At 32.1% G+C, this 26658-nt stretch overlaps 1 protein-coding gene across 1 annotated transcript; it reads left to right on the plus strand.

The window, feature by feature from the left end:
* The first annotated feature begins 2783 nt into the window (after positions 1-2783).
* On the plus strand, positions 2784-26658 carry LOC119665957 (small conductance calcium-activated potassium channel protein 1-like). Its single transcript, XM_038075219.1, has 3 exons — positions 2784-2958; positions 26123-26233; positions 26476-26658. Exons 1-3 carry the CDS (start codon positions 2860-2862, stop codon positions 26605-26607), a joined length of 342 nt encoding a protein of 113 aa, XP_037931147.1. The 5' UTR covers positions 2784-2859; the 3' UTR covers positions 26608-26658.

The following is a 26658-nucleotide window of genomic DNA, read 5'->3' on the forward strand; positions in this document are numbered from 1 at the left end:
ATTACAGTTATTTTACGGTTTATGTAAAACTTTTAAATCTTATTTCTAAGAAAAGAAATACATAATATTATAAGGAACTATCTAAATAAAATGTAAATTAGTAAATTAGCACAATTGTATAAAAGAAATTCCATCAAATTTTCATGTATTTTATATTATATTAAAAATTTTCATAAATATAATTTTTTAAATATAAATAATAAATATAAGTTATTTAAAATGTAAATTTTTTATTTAATATAATAAATATTTAATAATAACATATTTAATAATAACATATTTAATAATAATATATATTATAATACATATTTAATAATAAAATAAATTTTATGTAATAAAATAAAACAAAAAAAACATGTTTTTAATTTTTTGCATAGAATAACAAAAAAAAACATAAAACCGTACAAACAAAGCAAATACTTTCATCCCTCAAATAATTTGTGTGATGCACGTTTGTTTGCATTGTGCGCTCTCACTTCACCTTTTGCTTACGAAGTCTTCGAAGTCTTCGAAGTTTTTTACTACACTTAAACTTCGAAGACTTCGAGAACAAAAATTCACAAAAACTTCGAAGTTTTTTCCAACTTCGAAGACTTCGTTTACTATTCGAATATTCGAATTCTTCGAATACTTCGTAAATTCGAATATGAACAGCACTAATATGGATATACATTTCATCCAAATATGGAAATCCAAATAGCCAAGCGCATATTGAAGTAATAAATTATGCGGTAGAATATTTGTCATAAAGAAATGTCAAAAAGACGAGTCGAATTACTTAACTCGTAAAATATTTAAAAGTGGCATATTGGGTTTTTATGTCATAAATTGCACATAGATGGAGAGTTTAGTGTTTTGGGTAAATGTGTCATGTCAATTACCGCACACAGTATATTGTGTGTGATCAAGGTTAATATGACACTGCACTTGTGTGTAATAGCGCATAGTACAGAAAATCAAAGTATTCATCATTAAATAACTTAAAAGGTATTGGGAGCTTGCTGCTCAAAACACAACTACATTCGTTTCAAAATAAAAAGCATGAACACCAAAAACCAAAACATAACAGTGTATATGTATATGTGTCAAGCTGAAAAAATGCAGCAAATTACGTTGCTAGAAATTCATGAACTCGCATCACACTCTCTTCCCTCTCTCATCAATCTCAAACCGATTTTCAAGTTCATGTTACGTTCATGATAGTGTAAATACGGCGAATTTATCAATCCAATCAAACATACGGCGAATTTAGAGATATGTGCCCACCGCTTATTGGTATCTTCCTATTATAAAACTGATTAAAATCTTCTGCCACCGTACAGAAGTACTAAATTGAAACCCTTATATGTAAGTAGAGGCAGAATTTATATGAAAAATCGCTTACCGCCAGCACATCAACCCAATATACTATAGCTATGTCATCATCCTTGTAGATTATAAAACTCCTGGTATTTCAATACAATAGATCAGGAAATTTGCATATCATTAGCTCATAACACCGCCGATCTTTCAACTTCATAGGTTAAACCACATATCTTTATGTTAGTATTATCATTATAACGATGATGGTGTTTTGATAACATTGACCTTAAACATTGTATCATCCTTAGCTTTTTATTACACGGACGGTATTTTGATGCCAAAGACTATAAACTTGAAAATAACGATTTTTCATAATTTTGAAAACGAAAAATTGTATTCTGTAAACCAAATTTGAAAATTACTGCACATTTTATTGTTCTTAGCACATCTTTGTTTCTACATTACTTTACTGTTCACATATCTCCGCACAACTGTGCCACTTCAATAAAATTTCAAAACTTCCAATTTTTAATGATTTAATGATTTTAAAAAATCATTCCACTTTATCGTTACTACAAATTTGGGGTAAATAAGTAGTAACAGTTTGCGTAGCTATAAATCAGTTACAGCATTAACAAACTTATAACGTAACTATTAAGTTGCATATGACAACATAATGAAACCAATTGAAAACATATTCATACTACATTCAACCGTAATAATTAATATATTTTTTTAATTTATAAAAACTCATTACAATTTTTGAATACTACGGAAAATTTCACTGTGGGCCCAAGCAAACTTTTTTTTAGTTTTTTCTAAACTAGTGCTTTTAAAATAATTAATCCTCAGAAGAATCTTTAAAGCGGTGGCGATAGTAATAAAATAATAGATCTCAAAAGGTCATAAAACCGAAATAAAATTTAAAACTAGTGATTAAAAATATATACATATCTCCTCCTAAGATCTTATCTATTGTATATAAAGTAAAGAACTTCGTTAACTTCGAAAATCCATACGTAGAAAAATTAAAATAATTTTGTACATTAATTAATTGTCAATTTTTACAACATTAATTTATAATTACATTCCTTATCACACCATATAAACATAATATTTTATTAATGTCAAATACAAAACAAATGCAATTGTTATGCATGTGTTACTGCAACAGCAGAATGCAACATAAAAGCATTTGAACGTTATAGCAAATTTTTTTATTCTATAAACTTATCTCGTTCAAAATTTGGTATGTTTTAGCCGAATGAATGAGAGTAAACCATCTTTATATGGTAGTTGTTTTGCCTTTGATATAGGCATAGTAATCTCTACATCGCTTTCAAGTGCTTTTAACACATTAATTTTGATTTACATTCATCCTGATCTGTAATGTTTTTGTTGATATTTTTAAAATTACATTTAATTTGTTGTTGTTTTGAAATATTGATTTCCTGCTTTTTGTTCACATATTTCTTGTTTGATCCAACCAAATATTCTGTATGTGTCTACCACCCATACAGGTTTCATGACGAAGAACATGCAAATCTTTTGAATGCTATGTGGCTGATAGCTATAACATTTTTAAGTGTTGGGTTTGGTGACATTGTTCCAAATACATATTGTGGACGCGGTATTGCCGTCAGTACAGGAATTATGGTGAGTTAAATGATTCCAAAATGTGATTTATGATTAAAATTTTGGCGTGGAAGTCAAATTTTGATTTCGTTTAAAGTGCACATATGTACATAGCTTTTCAGAAAATATTGAGATTAAATTTATCTATAAAAGGTCGTTAAAGTATTACTTAATAGGATGGAGTGACTAAGAGCAAGAGTCGGGGGATGTAGGGTTGATTTATTGGGTAACTGCGCATTTTTTTGTCTGTGCCCTGTATTTTAACTCATACCAGAGACAAACAATATACAGATTGCGAATGCAGAACAAAAAATGACTTCCATGATCTTAAAGCAGCCAGCTCTAATAGCCAGCTAAAAGCGCATATGAGCTTTGGATTGCAGAACAATTAAGGCATACAAAAGCTGCGTATATCACAATGGTCTTAAGTACAAGAGGGTGTGTGATAAAGTATAGTAAGTGTTGTTACATATTCTATTCATATTTTTAGTTTGTGTGCTTGTGTGATTTAAATGGCGACGATTATAAATGGCAATCAGTGAAGTGCAATTTTTAATTTTTATATTCACTAATTTTGATTCTTTTTGATTAAGAGGGATTAGAGAGGAAAGGGCGTTCAATGGTCGTCAAAGGAGAAGAAGAGTTGTTTGGTGTTGTGTGGACGCACAAACACCAACAACAATTCTTCTATTCTTCATCCTTAATGAACACTTACTAGATAATTCCGAATGCAAGGGTAGATGAGGCAATATTTTGGATGTGAATGCATAGTCTTTGTTTTCGTATATATTTTTCTCAATATACATATATGATTCACTTTGTGTGCATGTAATGCACAAGTTCTTTCAAATTCTTATAAATTTGATTTTTGATGAAATTTTATACTGGTCTCATACAAATATATGAGGCTTGTCTATTATAAAGTGAGTAATCACTGGCAGTAGCGCAACCGTAAATGTTATTAGGGGAAATAATATTAATAGGTTTGGTCGTGAAGACAGTATTATGCCCTATAGTAGCATTGATATCATGAACTATATTAATAAACAATTACAATTAATAAACAATTATAAATCACACAAGCACCCAACCTAAAAATATGAATAGAAAATATAACAACAATTTTTATACTGTATCACACACCCTGTCGTACTTAAGATCATTGTGTTATGCGCAGCTTTTGTATGCTTTAATTGTTTTACAATCTGAAGCTCATATGTGCTTTTTCTTGTTATGCATTTGCAATCTATATATTATGTGTCGGTGCTCATGGATTATATTTATTTATACACATTTATGTTAATATATATGTAAACATATATGTATAAACATAAACATATGCATTAGTGTGGCCAAAAAATTTTTTTTTGGATTTTCATATGTCTCTGGTTCTTAAAATATTCCTTTCAATGATAAAATATAAGAAATAAAATTTCAGATAGATCGCATTATACCAACCCGTTCCGAGTTGAGCTCACAGTTGTAAACGTAGCTCAATATAGAGAAAAATACTATTTTGCTCGAAAAATACATTATTAATAGTTTTATTTCAAGAAAATTTTTGACTACTTTACATTACATGTTTCTACGCTATAATACAGTATTTTGTTTGTTTTACTATTCTAATTTTTGAAATTCATCATGTTTTCGACTTAGAAGTGACGATTTAGTATGGACGAGGTATGTACAACTGTTCAAGTTAATAACATATAAGAATCAATGGTTGACATTTCTTTATTTGTTTTTAATAATCATACATAAAAACATATTTTTCGAATAGCGGCGACAGATACTAGACTCGATATTGAGCATATCGATAATGGTGACAATTTTATGGAATATCCATCGTCCTCGCCAACAGCAATTAAAGAAAATATTTCAATGAGAAAACCAGATAGGCATTTACGAGGAGAAATACATTTCATTGATGATAAAATGCTTGCTTACATGGATAAAAATAAAATTTCTACTAGATTTGCGATTCATTTCATAAGTGCAACAATTGCTGCATTAGGTCATCGCATAGAAGATCTTGTTCTCATTCGTACAATTGTTCATCTGATGAGAAAAGAATACCAACGCAGAAAAGCCCATATTTTGAAGAATTTCGATGTAAATTAGTTAAAGTTTTCATATTTTTTAGTAATATATAAGATATTTGATTGCAGATTCCTCAAGACTTTGTATTTGATTGGGATGGAAAACTTCCACCAGAAATGAATGATAAAGAAATGGTTGATCGACTTGCTCTTGTTGTTACAGGAAAAAACACCGAAAAAATACCTGGTATTCCGAAATTAGATAATTGCACTGGTAACAAAATCGCACATGCAATTCATCAATTTTTAATTAGTTGGAAATTAGGCAACTTCGTTGAATTCATTTGTTTTAATACAACAAGTTCTAATACTGGTATTCACTAGTATTCGAGCAGAAATTGGGACGTGATTACTTTTTTTGACATGTGGCCATTATATTAGCAAAATATTTCTAAAATTTGTTTGTGATTTGATTTTTGGTAGCTCATCGGCTCCAGGTACTTCAACTTGAGTGTTTTGTTCGGAAATGGAGAGATAACGATAATAAAAATTCGAAAGGATAATCGAAGACATGATGAAGCTCGAAGATAAGGATTTCAGCTATTTTGTTACTTATAAAATGTAACGATTTTTTCTTCGGTGTGAAATTTGCTCCGATTTTTTAAAGTACGATCCATCATCATGGAGTGATGAGAATGGATCTGACCTGTAAATTTGTAAAAACCTAACAGTTGTAAATGATCCAGAAGAAAGAGCTGTTTAGTTAATCACTAACTTCAACCGAGCCTTAACACTTGACAAACAGTACTTGTTGCAAATTGTTGAATATTATCAACACATCCATCTTTCACTAAATCGTCACTATTAAGCCGAAAATATGACGAATTTCAAAAATTAGAGTAGTAAAATAAACAAAATACCGTATTATAATGTAAAAACATATAAATAATGTAAATTAGTCAAAAATTTTCATGAAATAAAACTATTAATAATGTATTTTCGAGCAAAATAGAACTTTTGATGACTTTTTCTATATTGAGCTACTTTTGCAACTTTGAGCTCAACTCGGCACGGGTTGGTACAATGCGATGATCTGAAATTTTATTTCCCTTAATTTATCATCAAAAGGATTAATTTAATAACCAGAGACATATGAAAATCAAAAAAAAAATATATATTATCATACAACTTATGACCAGTCTAATATGCATATATAGGTACATATATTCAATACGTATTCTTATATTATATTATGTTTTAGTATATGTATGTATTTTATTCTTATTCGTTTTTTTATAATTATGTCATTATAACTATGTATGTACTTTTTAATGCACATTTTGTGTAACTGATGCGCATTGCAAGCAAATATATTTTATTTAAAATGCATGTACGTAATTAAATCAATTCAAGCGAGTAACGCCAATGTGTTATATTGGAAACAGGCCCATTATTAAATGTCAAAAATCTCGCGACTGAGAATATACTACGTTAAAAAAAAAAACAAAATAAAAACAAACCATAAATTTTATAAAATAATAATGATATTGATAGCAATGATAGTCATAATAACCATAACCACCATAGCTGAATTAAACAAAACATTCTTTGTTCACTTGATGAATAATTCCTCTTATAGAAGCTAACAAGTAAACTGGCAACACATTCTCAATGCATAACAACTAGAAACATTGAGTTTGATATCAAAAAATTAAGTTTGATATCAAAAAATTAAGAACATTTTCCTAAAAGCAGAAATTAGGAAATATTTATACAGAATTATAACTCAAAAATGCAAAATGAGTTTGAAGTCTTCAAAAGGACAATATTAACATCAGCAATCCAAAATTAATTTACGAAAGAGAGAAAAAAAGGAAAAATAAAAAAAGGTCAGTCGGTCTGACTGGTTACTTGAAGTTAAAAGGACGAATAAAAAGCGCACAGCGGAATATTTACTTGAAATCATAACCTAAATCATATAATTACCTAACACCACCATAAAATCACATAAATAGCAAACCACCAACTATAATAAATGGTAATAACGACAAAAAAAACATTAAATTGAAAGAGCTTTTAGCACAAATTATTCATCATCTTACTAAATAAACCTGCATACAAAGCAAAAACATTCGACTTAAGTGATTATTCCTCAGCTACTAAATTTTTAGATAATGAGGACATTTTTAATTATTAAGATAAATAGGCCAGACGAATATTAGGACTGGTACAAAGTTTTAATTTTTCCAGAGAAAAGCTCTCACTTTTAAACAAATTGAAAGCAATATCCAAGAGCTCACACCTTTGTATAATACGAAAATTTAAAATTTATATATGGAAGATCTATTGAAATAAAAGATAATGTTAGATGCGTTATTGTAATCAAAAAACACTACTCTTAAAATACAATAAAGGAAACCAATTTCTTATGCAAAAGAGGGCAAGGGTAGTGGCACAAATACAACAGCAGCTTCTTTCGACAAAATTTCGATTATTTTATGAATTTTAGTGAACAAGAAAGATTAGATTATTTGAGAACTAAATGATATTCTTTAATACAAACTGTCGGAATAAACACATAAATGAGCTTAAAATCTTTTTCATCAAATACGACATAGATATTCTTTGTGCCTGAAACTTTATCACGCAATACATACTAAAAACTGCTTAAGGGGTCATACTGCTATTGTGAATAAAAGTAATTTACCAAATCACCTTGAAAATCAGTTATTTTAAAGAGAAACCACCAACAGAGAGCACGACTTTTATGTTCATTCACTTCAGTGAATAAAAAAAAATTATATATTTAGAGTTTTTATAATTCTTTATTTATTGAATCAAAAGATGATTTACAATATCTTAGTTATCGAACTTTATTTAAAGTTAAAGATATCTTAAAACTTATTCACTATAATATATATTCGCAAAGAAAGAGATTTAATTGTAGTTGTACCTTATATACTTTCTAGTATTACAGATTTTTGTTAAAATATTATTTCAATATTTTAATGATTTTGAGATTTATTTGTTTATTCAGAACAATTCAAAGTATCGTGAGATAGTTACATAGTTTGAAATTAGAATACTTGTGAATAGAATTGAGTTTTCTAATTTACGATATTTGAAAATGTTATATCATAAATAGAACAAATTAAAGTATCATGAGATAGTTTATTATTGCAATACTTTATGTATTTTGAAGGTGGAATGTTTCTGAAGCAAAAAGGATCATGTAGATGAATTAACTGTAATACTAGCTGCGTTTCAGCAAATATGATCCGCTCAATGATCTGAATCATCTTTGCTGAAACGATACGGATCACGTTTGAAAATAATTGGCAACGCATGAAATATGCCAGTTGGGTTTGTGTACAAAATTTTTTGATTTATGTGAATAATTTTGGCGCTAAAAAAATAAGTGAGAAAATTTTGAATACAAAAAATCTAAAAAATGGAAAATAAATAAAATCTGTTGATATGTCTGAAATATGAAATGTTAGTTTTTATTTAGTATTTACTTAAAAACTTCAATTTAATTCTATAGTAAATAAATGGAAATTGCAGATTTTATTAGAATTATCGAGCAAAACTGCCTCCTCCATTTTCTTTTTAAACACTAGTCCAAGTGTATTAAGCTCAAGGGAGTGCATCAGCATGAATATAGTGGAAATTTTATGGAAACGATCAATAATTATTCCGTTAAAGATTATTTGATTGGTATTTGCGCATAAAAAATACAATTGCTATATTTTATTTTATGTTTCATATTTTAATAGATTTGTTAATAAATTCCAATCAGCAAATGCAAAATAACCGTGATGATCACAATTGGACGAGAGCAATGAAGGAATTTTATATATTTTTGTGGTATATAGCAAATATGAATACTTTTCGCGAATTTGGTATTTGTTTTGGCATACCAAAAGCTTCTGTATGGAGAATAATTAAAAGAACTAGTGTTTACCGTATATTAATTTGACACTAATTTATAAAATACGCACTTGCTAATAATGCAAAAGTGGAAGCTTCGAAAAAAGTTCGTATTGGTTGCATAGACCGTATACATGTAAAAATAAATGCACCAAACCATAGCAAATAGGCTTATTTCAAAAGAAAGCATGACTATAGCTTAATCTTGCAGATAGTTTGCGATGAAAATGGTTTTTTTATAAACATTTATGTTGGAGAGCCTGGATCCTTATGTATTCTGTTTTAATTAAATAAATGTATTCAACTTAATTTATATATATTCGTTTCAAATTAATTGATTTTAATAAATTATCAAACAACACTTTTTCAATAATAATAAAACGTAAATAAATAAGGTAATAATTTTAATTATAGTAATAGTTAAAACATTATTTCAAACAAAGAAATAAATAATATCGACATATTAAATAAATAAGTACATAAAATAAATAATAATTAAATAAAATCAATAATAAATAAATATAAATGTAGATTTGCTTATAATTTTACTGCACCGTTGCATCACATTGCCAACCTCATTTGCATTAAAACACGTTCCACTTTTATCTTTTACACACATTCCACATTGAACCAGAAAGTGAACCAGATCAATTGCTGGTTCACCCCACTGTTTTTCTTTTGCATGTAAAATTGTGCGGATCATGTTTGCTGAAACGCAGCTACTGTTTAGTATTGGCGGAGCCAATGGCGTAATCCAAGTGACTTCAATGTGAAACATACACATACACATATCATTCAATCGTCTAGTAATTCGTAATGCTCTATTAAAAATCAATTAAAACTGCATGCTTATAAAATTACCAAGTATAAGCACTCTAAAAGTGAACTTGTTTACTGATAATTTCAGTAAACCATTTACACTACATGAGGGATCTCATAAAATATAAACTAATTCGGATAAGATAAAATGCATAATCACTATTCTATTTGCTATTTCATTAAAGGTATACGATAAAATAAATAATCTTAAATTAAAAAAGTTATCAGGACTTAATCTTGTAACGATAGATGTATTACATAAATTACCAAACAAATGCATTTGTGTCTTAAAATTCAATAGGTAGCTTTGTACTGGAAAATGTCTGAAGTTACAATGACTGCCAAATCTAGTAAACAAAATGAAGAATCATTATAACATATAACATTCTCATCCAAAATTTTCGAAAAGCTATAGTAATAGTTATAGTTTAAAGAAAAAAAAGTTTTCAACAATATCTTCTCACCCATGCAGATTTGGAAAAGCTACTCAACAATTTATCAAGTTTAACCCATATCCACCCAATGTTCAATTAATCGAATAGCAACTTTTCTTGGATTTTTTTTTTTATTAGGAAAAGTTTAAGAGTTTACAAATGTAATTACATTGAATGTATGAAGCTTTAGCCTTACAAAAATATTTGTGACTTCACTCTGCCCCCCACACTCTTACTAATTAAGCTGTAAAAAAAACATTACTTTTGGTCTACTTTTAAAAAATGGTAAAATTCTGAGAAAAAATAAGATGTAAAAAAAAAATTATACATTTTTATTGCCAATAAGTCAAACTTAAAAAAATACTTAAAGTTTTTTTTATCAAGTCTTCCCTTCAGCCTACACAGATGTGTAAAGTTGAGTGTTCGATTATTCGAATACTGGGCACTAATGCCTATATTTTTACTATTAAACAGTGAAGTACAATGCAACGTTTTTGTAGTCACTGAGCAATAGTTAAAGCAATAAAAGTACGGTAATTTTATTGCATTCAGCAGGCAAAAGCGAGTGATTTTAAATTTAATATACGGGAGGAGTTGATCTACATGATAATGCAGTTCAAAATTACCATATTGCAATCGGATCCAAAAAGTGGTACTGACCGTTATGGCTAGCTGTGTTTGATTCAGCCATTGTTAATGCATGGAATTTGGATTGCTTTGTTCGTCGTTTCCATGCAGAGAATATTATAAATCAAAAAGTCTTTCGTGTAAATATTGCGTATTTGCTTATAATGTCAACGGAAGGACAAAAATCATCTAGTGAAAACGACAACAGTGATGCCGATAATAGTGACCTTCCTCCAATGTCAATCTCCAAGGAGGAGCAACCTGAAAATAATCCCGGATTCAAAGGTCACCTTTTAATTATAAAAATAGGAGGCAATAAAAAGAGACGGTGCAAGCTTTGCCATAAACCATCCTCATATTTGTCTAAAAGGAGTAATATACCACTACACGCACATTGTTTTGAAAAATTCTACAGCCAAAATAAAATGAAATAAATAAATAATAACCTTTTTTCTATGCATTGAAATGTTACTTTAATTTAAAAATAAAAAATGTATACATTTTTCAAATAACTCGTGTTTTTCTGTTAACTCATTATTTAAAAAGTGAAAATTAAATAATGCGGTTAAGCGCTCACTGTTAGATTAATCGAACACCACCTTTCTCCAAAACAAAAAATTTAAAAAAATTTTGGACTTCAGATTCGTGATTTTTAGCCCAAATATACCCAATATATAAAATTTTCACCAAAAATTCCAAAAAAAAAACTCCTTGGGCGGATATGGGTTAATTGTAATAAACACAATTAAATCCGAAACAGAAAAAAAAAAGTAGGCTCAACTGTATTTCTGGATGTGTTCCGAGCATTCCACAAGGTGTTGCACATAGGACTAACACTAAAAATAATGTTTTTTTAGCAAACTAATACTATAGTATACCATATTGTTTTCTTATTTGAAATAAGTTTTTTTTAGAGTAAACCATGAAATTTATTTTTATCATTATTATGACATGTTCTTCATTATAAAATACTTACTTACTTACTGAAAATACTTACTCCAATTACTCTGACTCTCTAAAAGAATATTGCGTTATTATACACTTCAGATTTGCTGTCTAATAGCCAATATACTAATAAATTCACAGATGTTCCTATTTGCTTGTAATGAAAGAAACAAAGTGACAACAAGTAAGGTACATTTAGCCGACTCTGTAATGACGTAGGCGGAAACGAAACGTATTAAACTAAAAAGAATCAAGTCGTTACATTCACATGAAGAATTCTGCCAAATAAAACAATAATATAAATATATTAAACGCAAACAAAATTACATAAATGTATTAGTATAAAACTCGATGCAAAGTTACGTTAAAAGGCGCATGTAAAAAAAAAAAACTTGAGTCAAAACTGAACAATGTGAATACAAAACAATTTCGAATAAACTGTACCATGTAACTTGTAGCGGCAGCGACATATGCCAGAAATTATATTCAAAAAATAAATGCTATGAAATTTTCTACGAGATGAAAATCAAAAAAAATTGCATTCCAACAATATTTTTATATTGTACTATTATTTTAAGTTGTCATGCAACTGAAAAACCACCCAATATAACTGAAGAAATAGTCAAAGAATATAAACAACAACTTTCATATTATTCTGATGATAAAGCATCTGCATTACAAGGTAATGCTCACCAGCTATTGCTTATATAAACGACATTTTACGGAACTAGAACCGGCACATGATTAGTATATATACCTTCTGCACAAAAAGTATTCGGATTTTGTAAATAAAACACACAAATTTAAATTTTATTCCAAATTTATTTTATCTCCTTCAAAATATGTTCCTCCTGAAGCGATACAAATCTTCCATACACTTTTCGTAGGCCCGTGCAGGTATGGCTTTTAGTTCCTTCGGCGAATTCTCTTTTACCGATTCAATTGACTCAAAACGCTTACCACGAAGGGGCAATTTGAGTTTCGGGAACAAAAAAAAGTCGCACGGTGCCGGATCTGGCGAATATGGTGCCTGAGTGATGACAATGGTGCCGTGTTTGGTCAAAAATTCGCATACAACAAGAATTTTCCATAGTAAAAATCTCTAAATACACTTGAGGTAGTCTCATATTCACAGCTGCTGTAAACAAACTAATTGACAGATAGCGCTCAAGTTTGTACCATATGTCAAGAAAGGGGATACCAACATAACAAAAAAAGTAGGAGTAGGAATAAGAGTAGTTACCAAACAACAAAATCCAGATACTTTTTGAGCAGAAGGTATACCTTGGTGCTTATTTTTATTTTCTTTCTTTATCGTTTAATATTACCAAACGAAACTGTTTTCTAATATATCTAAATTAATCTAATGTACTGTATCTACCTGTAATTGTAGAAACAAATTTATTTTTAAAGTTATCATGGCGAGAAAAAAAGGAACTAAAAAGCATTGAACAAGATTTTCAAACAAACCAAACAAGATCAATGTACTGCAGAACACGAAAACATACACACATATTTCAACCGCACTTGACAGCTTGTAAAAATAAAAATGGTGAATTGATCAGTGATAGAAAAAATGTTTTAAATATTTGGGAAAAACATTTCAGCGATCTGCTGAATAGCAATGAAGTCGAAGCCCCTAGTGATATCGTATGGACAGAAGAAAATATGCTAGAGGAACCCATATTTGAGGACACAAAGCGAGCAATAGAGAAGTTGAACAACTTTAAATTGTGTGTAGAAGATTCTACAAACGTTGAACTGACCAAATACGCCGGAGAAGAACTTCACAAGAAGATACATGAATTAATACTCCAAATCTGGAGAACGGAAAAAATGCCGAAAGAATGGTATACAAGCTTAATAATTCCTATCTACCATATAAAAAAGGCGACAAAACGAGCTGTTCTAGCTACAGAGGTATATCTCTTCTTAATGTTTGGTACATAATATTTTCGAACATATTGTGTGAAAAACTAAAAATGTACGCAGAAGAAATACTGGGAGATTATCAACGTGATTTTAGAACCGGTCGCTCAACAACAGACCAATGCTTCGTTATGTCACAGATTTTCGATAAGCTCAACTAAAAATATATTGATTACTATAAAAATCTTGGTATACCTTAAAAATACATTAACTTAATTAATATGACTCTAATGCATGCAAACGCTAAAATAATCCTGAATGGTGAACTTTCAGACAAATTTGGAACCAAATCTGGCGTGTGTCAAGGTGATTCTCTGTCGACGCTCCTGTTCAATCTGACTCTACATGCAGCTATCAACGAAACAGATCAAGGTGATACAATATTTTACAAATCTACACAAATATGCGCCTATGCTGACGATATCGTCATTATTGCAAGAAACAAGAAATATCGTCAAAGGGTTTTCATACAACTAGAGCAACCTACAAAGCAAACAGGCCTCAGAATAAACGAAGAAAAAACTAAATACATGACAAGATTTCCCCAAGATGGTCACATCAGAAGAGACAGTCACAATTTCGAATCTATAAACGAGTTTAAAAATCTAAGCGTAGACTTGCAATACAAGATCGTATTCAAACAGCTAACTGAGCATATTTCGCCCATATCAAGCTTATTAAATCAACGTTACTATCATTCGTATGGACACGTCCTACGAATGAGTAACGAAAGAATGACTAAGAAAATATTCGAGACAAAACCAGAAGGGAGTAGCAAAAGAGGATGACGGTTACAGGATGAAGATGAAGATGGTTACAAGATGTAGAAGACGACATACGAACGATGAGAATAACACAACACAGAAAGAAAGCGAAATGTAGAGAAGAATGGAGGCGTATTGTAGAGGAGGCAATGGTCCATCCTGGACTGTGATACCAAAGTGATGATGATGATGATAAGATACCTAGATGTTGTGTTTAGCGAGAACAAGCTTTGAATGACTACATTAAAAGATAGGGTAGAAGCTGAGAATGCACAAATTATTTATTTTCCCTGTAGTAATATATAGCTGCAAGATATGAAGATTAGCCGGAACTGAAGCAAGCAAGAAAGCAGTGTTAGAATGGAAAATACTCAGAAAAAGGTTTGGCTCAGTGAAAAAAAAACGCGATGTATAGCATAAGAGCTAGAACATAAGAGATTAAAATGGGTTGAACATGTGATAAGAATGCCGGATATGAGAGTACCGCAATTTTTATGAGAATGAAGTACGAGCTAGCAGAAGAAGAGGGCAATCAAGAAAACAATGTGCAGGACTTAGAAGAAATTAACATAAGAAATTGGAAAACAAAAAAACAAAACAGAAAAGAATGGAAGACTGTTGTTAAACAGGCAGACATAGCTTCATTTCACACAATGCTATTGTGAGGCTTTAATAGTTATTGTACGATCACACCAAAATGTATGATCACACGCTGAATCAAAAGTTGAAATCAACTGTTTGCAAGTACTGAACTCTTAAATCCAGTACTTATGTTGACTTATTTGAACACGAGAACCACTGAGCACTTGAACCCAGTGATTTGAAGATTGTCCTAAATTATCCTGATTACTGAACACTTGAATCCAGTAGGCAGGTGCTTATATGGTGTAAATTTGGTACTTGAACCAACTCTACAAGCTATTAGAACGAACAAAAAAGAATCGATAACAAATGTGGCTTCGCATCAATTGAATTGTCAAAAATTCAATTGTGCCCTTTATTTAAAATTGATAATTAATTTACAACAAATAAATTAACTAAAATAACCTTGACCATGGATGCCAAACAATGAACTTATTGCAAACTGCAAGACTGCATTTTCTTGCAGACGAAATTTGACGCTTTTGTTTTCATGTACCAACAGAAGCGTATGACGTATTTTGGGCATTGCATTGACAACGTTATTTTTTACACCAAATATATTTAACACAATTATTACAATACAAATAAAAATAACAAATTATTCATACAAAATTAATAACAACAAAATATTCATATATATAAACAAATATTCAACATTCTCCCCCGCGTTGAACAACCGTTCAACAATATGAGCCTCTAGCTGTCAGGTAGTCAGTCCGACTATATGTTGATAACGAATTCTCGTGACTGTCGACGTGGCGTGGGTATAGGTGTCGTGCGGGTGGCTTCTTCAACGGATGGAATTTCAACATGTTTTTTCTGCAATTTCTTCTTCATCATGATTATGATTAATATCAGCCCTATAACGAATGCAGCGTAAGCTATGGTGAACCTGTGGTACTTGTGTGACTGAAATTGATTTGGAAGATCATTTATCTGGTATGACTGCAAAACCTTCTGCAATACTGTGAGCTCTTTCAGCTGTTGATCGTATTGGTTGTCGCGTAATGTTGACAGTGTACTGTTGCCGCTGTAAGCATCTGATGTCTTTATAGGGGATTGTAGCCTTAATTCGGAGATTTTACCAAGACTACTGTATGAATATCTTGACGTGCTTGCAATTATTTGTTGTCCTTGCACGGAAACGAAGCTGTGTTTAAGCACGCAGTCTGGGTCGATCGTTAATAAGCCTGAACCTTTTAGATTTAGTGGTATGATTTCCTTATTACATACTGCAGTTGCTCGTGAAGATGTTGATGTCGCATAAATCCATTGATTTTTGTTATTCAATGGAATCTAGGTCAGAGTGTTGATAGTGTGTTTCAACCGACAGTTTGGTATTGTGTTGTTGTTGAATAGGTTGATCTCACACGCACATATTTCAGAACCAAAATTGTATCGTATGCGGACGTTGGCTCAAAGAAATTCCCCTTCCTTTATGGTCTCACAAAGACTTAAATCGGATTTCATAAGAGGAAAATATTGATCATGATGCGTATTAATAGCCAAAATAGAACTGCATGAGTCAATTACCGCCATGGAGTCATTTAACCAGTTCGGGATTGGAATTAGTTGAAACAATTCAAATCGTTCATGTTTAATTAAGGGTAATGTTATACTAAAAATTGTATGCTGCTGTGTGATTCCACCTTTAACCTTTATTAGTCTGTAAAGGGATATTAGCTCATCTTCTGGCATCGGTAATTCTAATGATGGTGATAAATATAGTTTGATTTGATTGACTTCCTTTTGTAATTGTGTTGGTGTCAATAACAACAGATTGGCTTTTCCATGATGAGTATCAGTTAGAGCATCTATAATGGCAGATTGTATCTTCTGTAGATTATGTGCTACCAGTGTTAGTTGAATGGCTTCTGCATTGAAAACTTGATTGAGCCGTACCTGATTAACCTCTCTATTTGTATCTTTTATGGAATTCATCAGTGCCTTTATTTCATTGTCAATGTGCTCAAAACCTTCTTGAACTGCGATTTTATCTCTCTTCATTATGTTGATTGTTGAATCGACAACCGATGTTTGATTCTTAAATAACGTCAATAATTGCATTTCATTTTGTTTCACTTCTGAAATTATATTTGACATTCCTTTGGCATATTCTGAGTCTAATACTCCAAACAGTGAATGTGCAATATTGCCTACAAGATCAATTGCTCCTCTTTTGAAGCGATGATCATGAAGTAATTTATCATCGAGTTGTTGTTCGGATTCAATATGTTTAAAGTGATTAACTGTATTCGCACATGATGCGTTTGGTTTCATTTGTTGACAAGCTTGATGTAGCGACATTATTCCTGTGTTTAGAGCTGCTGCTTCCGTCCAATAAAGACTTAAATCATAATAAACTAGTAGATTCCATTCAGTGGTTGATATGGCAGTTGTGCCCAGATTTTCAAAGTGAATACCCAATTTTGTGCCAAACCTTTTATTGTCAATTGGAGATCCTATTACTATTGGCAATATCAGTAGTAGTGTAAGTAATACAGAACAGTACAAATTGGTCGGCAGTTTTCTACGTTTTGTCTTGAGCTCTTCATACGACTCTTTTCTATCTTTCATAATTAACTTGTCAGGAGGTACTTCGTGATCACCTTTAGCCATTGTTGGTTGATCATCTGTATTTACAGGTAGTATAGCTAATCGATGAATTGGGCGTTTAAAAATGCCTGCCGATGTTTTAACATCAGCTACTCGGATATGTCCATCTGTACCCTTGTACACATGTACAATTCGTCCCAAGGGCCACTGCATCACTGGGACGTTATCTTCTTTGATTATAACCATGTCTCCTAACTGTATGTTGGCAGATTGTGTTTTCCATTTGTGACGTTGTTGCAGTTCCATCAAATATTCGTTAGACCAGCGTTTCCAGAAATTATGATTTAACTGGGAAACTAGGTTCCACCGTGACAAAAACGTGTGTTTTTCTGGTTTCGATCGGCTGTCTACATGAGTTGTAAGAGCTTCTCCAATTAATAAGTGTCCTGGAGTTAATGCTGTCAAATCAGTTGGATCATTGGACATTGGAGTCAATGGTCGTGAATTTAGTATCGCTTCAATTTCCACCACTACTGTTTCGAGTTCTTCATACGTCAATGATGCTGTTGAAACGCTGCGTAGTAACAAATATTTTGGGGACTTTACGGATGCTTCCCATAAACCGCCAAAGTGTGGAGCCCTTGGTGGAATAAAATGAAAGTTTATTCCTGTGGTACTGCAGGCAGAGATTATTGCTTCTTGTCCTACAGTAGAATAAATGCTTTCTTCTAATTCTGCTAACTGGTTTTTGTCACTGTAAATATTCAAACAACGCCCTCGTCGACTTATAAATCGTTTTAATGCTCCAATGAAAGCATTTGTTGATAAGTCGGTCACTAACTCGAGATGTACCGCCTTTGTAGAAAAACAACAAAAGACAGCAATATATGCCTTTGTTGGCTTTTTGCCCCTCACCTTGTAGTGGATCCAAAATGGTCCGCAATAATCTACACCAGCATTAATAAAGAGCCTTGCAGGAGTTATTCTTGATTCTGGTAAATTGCCCATAATTTGTTGGCATAGTTGCGGACGTGCTTTGTTGCATCGAATGCATCGCTGAACCGTTGCTCGGGCTGTTCATTTACCTTTAATCGGCCAAAAACGTTGTCGTACTATACTCAATAGTGCCTGCGGGCTACAGTGCTTGTTTTCTTCATGGATTGGGTGTTTAGAATCGTATGGTAATGATGAGGCTTCTAAGCGTCCTCCTACTCTAAGAACATTTGCATTATCAATGAATGGAGATAAACTACTGATTGAACTAGATTTATCAACATAGCCTTGTTTCTTCAGTTGTTTGATTTCTTCATGAAACTCATTACCCTGAATGTGACATATTATAGTTATTAATGCTGCTTCCAATTCGTTGGCACTAAGTACTATATGTGTGGCACGTGACTCCTTTGATTTTCTTGCGTTGTTAGTGAATCTAAGAACATATGCTACTATCTTTTGTAACGTCTTAAATGAATTCTTGTGCTGAATCCTGTATATGAAATCTGCGTCATTGCTTTGAGTTGCTACAGCTACAACCTTCTTCTTCTCCAGATCGAGTGGAACTTGTAATGATGATGAAAACCTTGGTGGCCATACTTCCTGCCTTCCATGCAAAAAGAACGGTCCTTGAAACCAAAGTGCACATGTTGACAACGCCCTTGTTGAAAGTCCTCTTGATAACACATCAGCTGGGTTGTCCATGGGTTGAACATGTCGCCACTGTTCAGACAGAGTTAAAGTTTGAATTCTTGCCACCCTGTTAGCTACAAATGTTCGAAATGATGAGGACTGTGAGTTAATCCAAGACAACACAATTTCTGAATCAGTCCACAAAAATACCGGCTGGTCCTTCTCTTGAAGATCGCTTTTCACTCTTGCTGAGAGTTCCGCTGCTAAGACTGCCGCACATAGTTCTAGTCGCGGTAGCGTTTGTTTTTTGAGTGGAGCTACTCTTGACTTTACACATAATAGTCGCACTATTATTCTACCATCCTTTAAAATTGCTCTGACATATGCTGCAGCACCAAATGCCTTTTCAGATGCGTCAGCAAAAGTATGTAGCTGTGTTGATGATGGAACCTCGCCTCTGAAGATATGTCTTGCCACCTGAAGATTTTCAAGAGTACTTAAGTTTTCTTTAAATGTTGACCATGTTGTACGAAGATCTGTAGGAAGTGGTTCATCCCAAGATAATTTCAACTGCCATAAGTGTTGTATGAAAATCTTTGCCTTCACTATTACTGGAGCTAATAACCCAAGTGGGTCGAACAGTCTAGCTAAATCAGAACTAACGACTCTCTTCGTGATTATACCTTCAGTAACCATTTTGACCATAATTCCAAATAAATCCGATTTGGGCAACCAAAATAGTCCCAGCGTTTTGATTGACTCGTTATTATCATTAGTAAAATCTAGATTTACCTCTTGATCATCTTGAGAAATGTTTTTCAAAAGTTGAGGATGGTTTGCACTCCATTAGTGAAGACAAAAGTGATGCTTCTTTAAAATATGGATTAATTGTCTTTGAGCTTCAATAGCCGTAATTAAACTATCTGATCCACCGAGCCCATCATCAACGTAAAAATTGTCACACAGGATTTGAGCTCCCAATGGATAATTCACCTTGTTTTTTGATGCTATCTTTTGCAAACATTTTGTTGCTAAATAAGGAGCTGCTCGAGTCCTATATGTAATTGTGTTTAGCTGATAATAACGAATCGTTGAATTTGGACTGCTTCTCCAAATGATAAGTTGATAGCGTCGATCTTTAGGATTTATCAAAACTTGACGATACATTTTTTCGATATCTGTGGTAAAAACAAACCGTGGTCGCCTAAAACGGAGCAGAATTGAAAAGAGTTCACTTTGAACTGTCGGCCCGTTATACATTAAATCATTCAACGAGTGTCCAGATGTAGTTTTGGCTGATGCGTCAAACACCACTCGAAGTTTAGTAGTTGTACTATCTGGTTTTAGTACGCAATGATGAGGAATGAAATATCTTGGAGTCAAAATGGAATCCAAGTTTACTTCAGTCATGTGACCCAATCGCTCATATTCTTCCATAAACTGGACATATTATTTCCGCAAAACATCATTTTTTCCTAGTCGTCGTTCAAGACTGATGAACCTTCTCCAAACTGTTTCTTCAGATTCCCCTAACGTCATTGAGTTTTCCAGAAACAGCAACCTTACCATAAAACGTCCTTCTTTATTTGTATGAACGTTCTGAACAAAATGAGATTCGCATAATTTTTCTTCTTTGGATAATGTCCTCTCTGTTGTATTCACCTCGTCCATTCACCATAATCGTTCAATTGCATCTTCTAACGATGAATTATTATCAACAACCTCCGCCCCACCGCCAAAAACTGCACATAAAACGTTTGATGTGTCTGTATTTGATGCAACCTTGCCACTGACAATCCAGCCAAATGTAGAATTTTGCAAGACTGGAAGCCCAGGAGCAACCGTTAATTTACCTTTCTTTAACAGACTAAAATAGAACTCCGCACCGAGTAAAATATCAATTTTCCCTTGTTGGAAAAATGTTGGATCTGCTAACTGAATGATGTTCGGGACCTTCCATTTGGAAATATCGTAGCTGCAACTTGGTTGAGGTGGAACTATATTTGGAAGCACAAACGCTTCGACTTCTGTAGTAAACCTTGAGTTAAGTGATTGCAATTTGATGTTAACTCGCTGCGTTGAATTTTTTTGCACCTTTCCTATACCTTCTACGCACAATAACGATTTTGTTTTTGATATATTGAGCCTTTTGACAAGACGCTCAGAGACTATGTTCACTTGCGAACCAGAGTCTAGTAATGCTCGGACTTCAAATGTATTTCCATTAGACGCAGTTATTTTGACTCTTGCAGTTGGCAAGAGAACATAATCACGATGATCTGTGGATAAATTTGCTGTCGCTGTGGTAACTGCGGTGTTGTACCCACTTGAGCTAGGTTGAATGTTCTGTTTTGTTTGGTTGTTAACTTCCAAATGTAGCAACGTGTTATGCTTTTTATTACATTTGGTACAACTTCTTGATGAACATTTGTTCACCACATGATCATTTCTGAAGCAGTTAAAACAGAGCTGTTGATTTTTCACCCAATCCAATCGTTGAGATGGTGAAAATTGCAAGAATGTACGGCAATGATACAGTGGGTGCCTGTCCACATTGCACAGTTTGCAATTGTTGTTTCCTTTAGAAACTGTTACAGCCGATGACACTGAGTTATTTCGATTTGCTTTAATTTTTATAGCCACCTTATCTTTTTGTTCTACAACTTCCATCAGTTGAAACTGTAGTTCTGAAAAGGCTAAAAATTTCTGAATGTTTTGTATCTCTTTTGGTTTTGCCAAAGATTGCTCATATCTAATGAGCATCGTCCGATCGAGTTTTTTAATTAGTACCTGTAACAAAATTGGGTCCCAAAATGTCGTTTGAACGGCAAGATTGTTTAGTGCTAATAGACACTCTTTTGTTGTGTCATGTAAATTTTTAACTGCTGCCACAGTTGATGTGCCTGATGGCTGATTTAGAAGTTCATCGATTAACGTGGACGCCAAGACCCTTTTGTTATTATAACGGTCTTGCAGTAATGTCCAAGCTGCCGAATAATTGTCCTCCGTTATGCTGAAATGACTTATCAATTTTTCAGCTTCACCTGTCACATGTGATTTCAAGTACCACATTTTTTGAGCAGCTGGTAGTGGCTGATTGTCTACCATTTGTGTAAACAAGTCAAAAAATTGCCTCCATTTTAAGTAATTCCCATTAAAACTTGGGATTGTTACCTTTGGCAATGGCAGTGAGGACCGCATGTTTGGTTCTGCTACTGTTGCTTGTTTCTGTTGTAATTTATCCAATTTTATGGACAACTCTATCAAACATTGTTGTACCAAATCTTCAATTTGGTAATACTCATCTTGATTGAATCCTGACATCAGTGGATTTTCAAAGTTTTCCCAGAGTTCATCATGCAAACATTCCAATTGGTTCCAATGTTGCATGATTGTGTTTGATTTCATTTCGTAATATTGAAATGGTTAAATGCCTTAGCTCTCTGAAAAACTCTCTACTAATCTTTTTAGAGCTGCCATTCGAGCAGATATTTTTCTTATCAAACCATTTGTCGTAGCCACTAGTAGCGGCTGTGATGCCTTTTGGTTACTAGCAGCTTCACCAAAGTTGTCTGCTGCTTTGATCCGAAGGGCTTCTGTCTTGAATATTTCACTGTATTCATTTGTTAGTCCTCTTATTTTCTCGTAATAAGAAGATGTGAAATACTCATCATCTGTCGGTTGATCGATGAGAGTTCTGTGCATTGTGTCAGTTTGTTCAAACTGCTTCCAAGCAACATTAAGCCGACGAAATCTTTCACTGTAGTATGCTGATGTTTGCTTGCGTTCAGCCGAATCCTTTTTGAAGTTCCTGATGATTCGCTGAATCCCTTCGCCCTTTTCTTTTTGGGCATCTATGAGTTCATTAAGAGTTGTCATTGATGATTTGTAGTTTTTTGCCAAATGTGCTTAAAAATGTTCTTCGAATGCTGAATGCTGAAACTTAACCGCTGACTGTTGATTGTTGACTGTTGCTGCGTCAAACCAGTCCTGTGCTGCTGTCCGTTTCACGGGGTCACCAAAATGTACGATCACACCAAAATGTATGATCACACGCTGAATCAAAGGTTGAAATCAACTGTTTGCAAGTACTGAACTCTTAAATCCAGTACTTATGTTGACTTATTTGAACACGAGAACCACTGAGCACTTGAACCCAGTGATTTGAAGATTGTCCTAAATTATCCTGATTACTGAACACTTGAATCCAGTAGGCAGGTGCTTATATGGTGTAAATTTGGTACTTGAACCAACTCTACAAGCTATTAGAACGAACAAAAAAGAATCGATAACAAATGTGGCTTCGCATCAATTGAATTGTCAAAAATTCAATTGTGCCCTTTATTTAAAATTGATAATTAATTTACAACAAATAAATTAACTAAAATAACCTTGACCATGCATGCCAAACAATGAACTTATTGCAAACTGCAAGACTGCATTTTCTTGCAGACGAAATTTGACGCTTTTGTTTTCATGTACCAACAGAAGCGTATGACGTATTTTGGGCATTGCATTGACAACGTTATTTTTTACACCAAATATATTTAACACAATTATTACAATACAAATAAAAATAACAAATTATTCATACAAAATTAATAACAAAATATTCATATATATAAACAAATATTCAACAGTTATAACAAAATTTTGTTATGATGACAAACGGTCAATGTATATAAATGAACAGTAATATAGTACTGTAAGTCGAAGAAATCAAACAATAGTTTTACAATAGTGTTGAGAGAAAATTTGCTAAATACATACGTCGAATCAAATCACTTTTTATCTTGTTACTTTCGTAAAATATCATGTGTTATAAACTAATCTCGACTGCTATACATTTTGCCAGTGATTTACCAATCGAAAAAGAAAATTACACAAAAAGTGCATTAAAAGAGCATCTCATTGAAAAAAGTACTCTAGATGTACCAATCCATAACGACGTAACAAATAAAGTTTTTATGGCATACGACAGCAACTTGGTAAAGAAGTGCAAAACAAATACAGAACCATTTTCACAAATATATATTAAAAAGCTAGATATATTCGTGAATTCCTGAAATGGCAAAAAACGAGTGTTGAGATGTAGAAACTAAGTTGTTCAACTTTCATACTTTGATAAAAACTGCCAAAAGTATGTGCTGACAATTGGATATTTTAACGTCATTCATTCGACGAGAAACATGGGTGTGGATGAAATATTTTTTAATCTAACATTACGATTAATTAAAATACTATATATAACTGTACTTGACAATTTTAAAATGAAAAAAAATTTATAATTTTAAACCTTTATATTCCTACAGTTTAAAAATAAACTTATATAATTACGTAAAATCAGTGATTATATAAAAGTATTTTTAGAATAGTTTATTACAAATTCATAGATCTATATTCAAACATTATATTCTTTCATATATTATTTTTGAAATATAGTAAAACATATTATTTTCTAACATTAGAAAATAAAACTTGAAATATAATGATATAATTATTTCAATCCTTTTTATATTAATGCTATATTTTATAAAATACTATTTTGCATTAATCTTACTGTTTTTAAATTGTTATAATTGATGTGAATAAACTATTATTTACGAAACGTCATGCTGTCAATATTGAGAAAACAATGCACGGATTATGCTCTACAGGAGCTCAGATGTCACTGTTGTACTGTATCACTGCATGTGTCTATAAGCTTGAAAATATCGTATGAAATGTATGAACGAATCGAGAACATTCTTCACAAGTTATTTTCAAGTAGGCCTTCTTTCTCTTTGCCTCGCAACTTTCCCCCTGCCACTGGTGATCCCGGGGATATTCCTTTCCCACAGGCCCCAGTCAAGCAGATTTGCTTTGGTGATGAGTGCCTTAATTCGCTCGTAGAACAAAGAAGATGTCACTCAGTGATAAAAAAACCTACCTCATTTATTCCTAAGAATTGATTTTTGTGGATTAAAATCTCAAACTATGGGTGTCGATGCTTTTTAGATAACCCCAAAACAAGACAGTCAACCTTCTGGCTTTTCGGTTTCTGTTACATTTGGAAATAAGTTTTTTTTATAAAATAATTATGACCTCAATTTTAAACAAATTAAATAAACGTAACAAATATCACAATAATTTGTGCATTTTATAATATCTTCACTTTAACACTGTTTTTCGTATGACACAGACTGTACTTATTTACAAATTAATATACTATAAGTTTTAAAAAGAGCAATAAATAACAAATAAGGATGTTTGTAGTAGAAATAACTTTTAATAAGAACACTCTAAATGAAATCCTTTTATTAAAATCACATAATTAAATTTCACGCAAAAAAATTGGTAATCATGTAGCTAAAATGATCAGAATTAAATCAGAATTAAATCATTTGCAAAAAATAATGTGTCTGTCATATTTTAAGACCACACGCTATAGTTTACCGTTTCTTTTGTATAATAAATAGTCTTTCAACAATTTCTTCCAATTTCTTCATTGTCTTGAGTATAGTGGCTCAGATGGATGACTGTATGAAATGCACTAAATTTTGAAGCAATTTTTTAAAAATTTAACATATTCGGCGGCTGTTAAACGATTTTTATTACAAAATGACAAGCCTTAATATAAAATTATGATGCTTATGAGGATGGTTATAGTTTTATATACCTATGTCACAAAAACAGTGGTACCAATTCAAAACCACGAAATAGATAATACGTAATAAAAAGACACTGGATATATTTCTTTTCTTTTCTATTTTTCTGGTGTATTGTACAAGTATAAATAAGCTAAAAGATAAATTTGAAAAAAATATACCATAATATAAATAGAATGTGGTGAAATTCGTGATACATATTAACTTAAAAACTTATTTTGTTACAGGGAGCCGGTTGTACAGCCTTACTTGTCGCAGTTGTTTCAAGGAAATTAGAATTAACACGCGCTGAAAAGCATGTGCATAATTTTATGATGGATACACAACTGACTAAAAGGGTATAACATAATAATTCCATAAAAACATTTACGGCTTTTTCAGAACACCAAGTCATTAATATTTTATTATTTACACCATTAATATCTCATAGAAATATCATATCGCAAAATTATTTTCAAAAATCTATATATTGTTTAACTTCCATATGTAAGTAATACTTATAATTTTTATTTTGTTGTACATGTGTTTATTATTTATGTATTATATACTTTAAAAAAAGCATTTTAAACTCATATTTCAGCTAAAAAATGCTGCAGCGAATGTTCTTCGTGAAACTTGGCTCATTTACAAACATACGAGACTAGTAAAACGGATTAATCCTGGTCGTGTAAGAACCCACCAAAGAAAGTTCCTTCTAGCTATATATGCGTGAGTATTTTTGCAGCCATCACACTTACTTATCCAGTTTAATTTATAGTTAGTT

Source organism: Teleopsis dalmanni, chromosome 1 (genome assembly GCF_002237135.1).
Source record: "Teleopsis dalmanni isolate 2A chromosome 1, ASM223713v2, whole genome shotgun sequence".
NCBI classification, from domain to species: domain Eukaryota; kingdom Metazoa; phylum Arthropoda; class Insecta; order Diptera; family Diopsidae; genus Teleopsis; species Teleopsis dalmanni.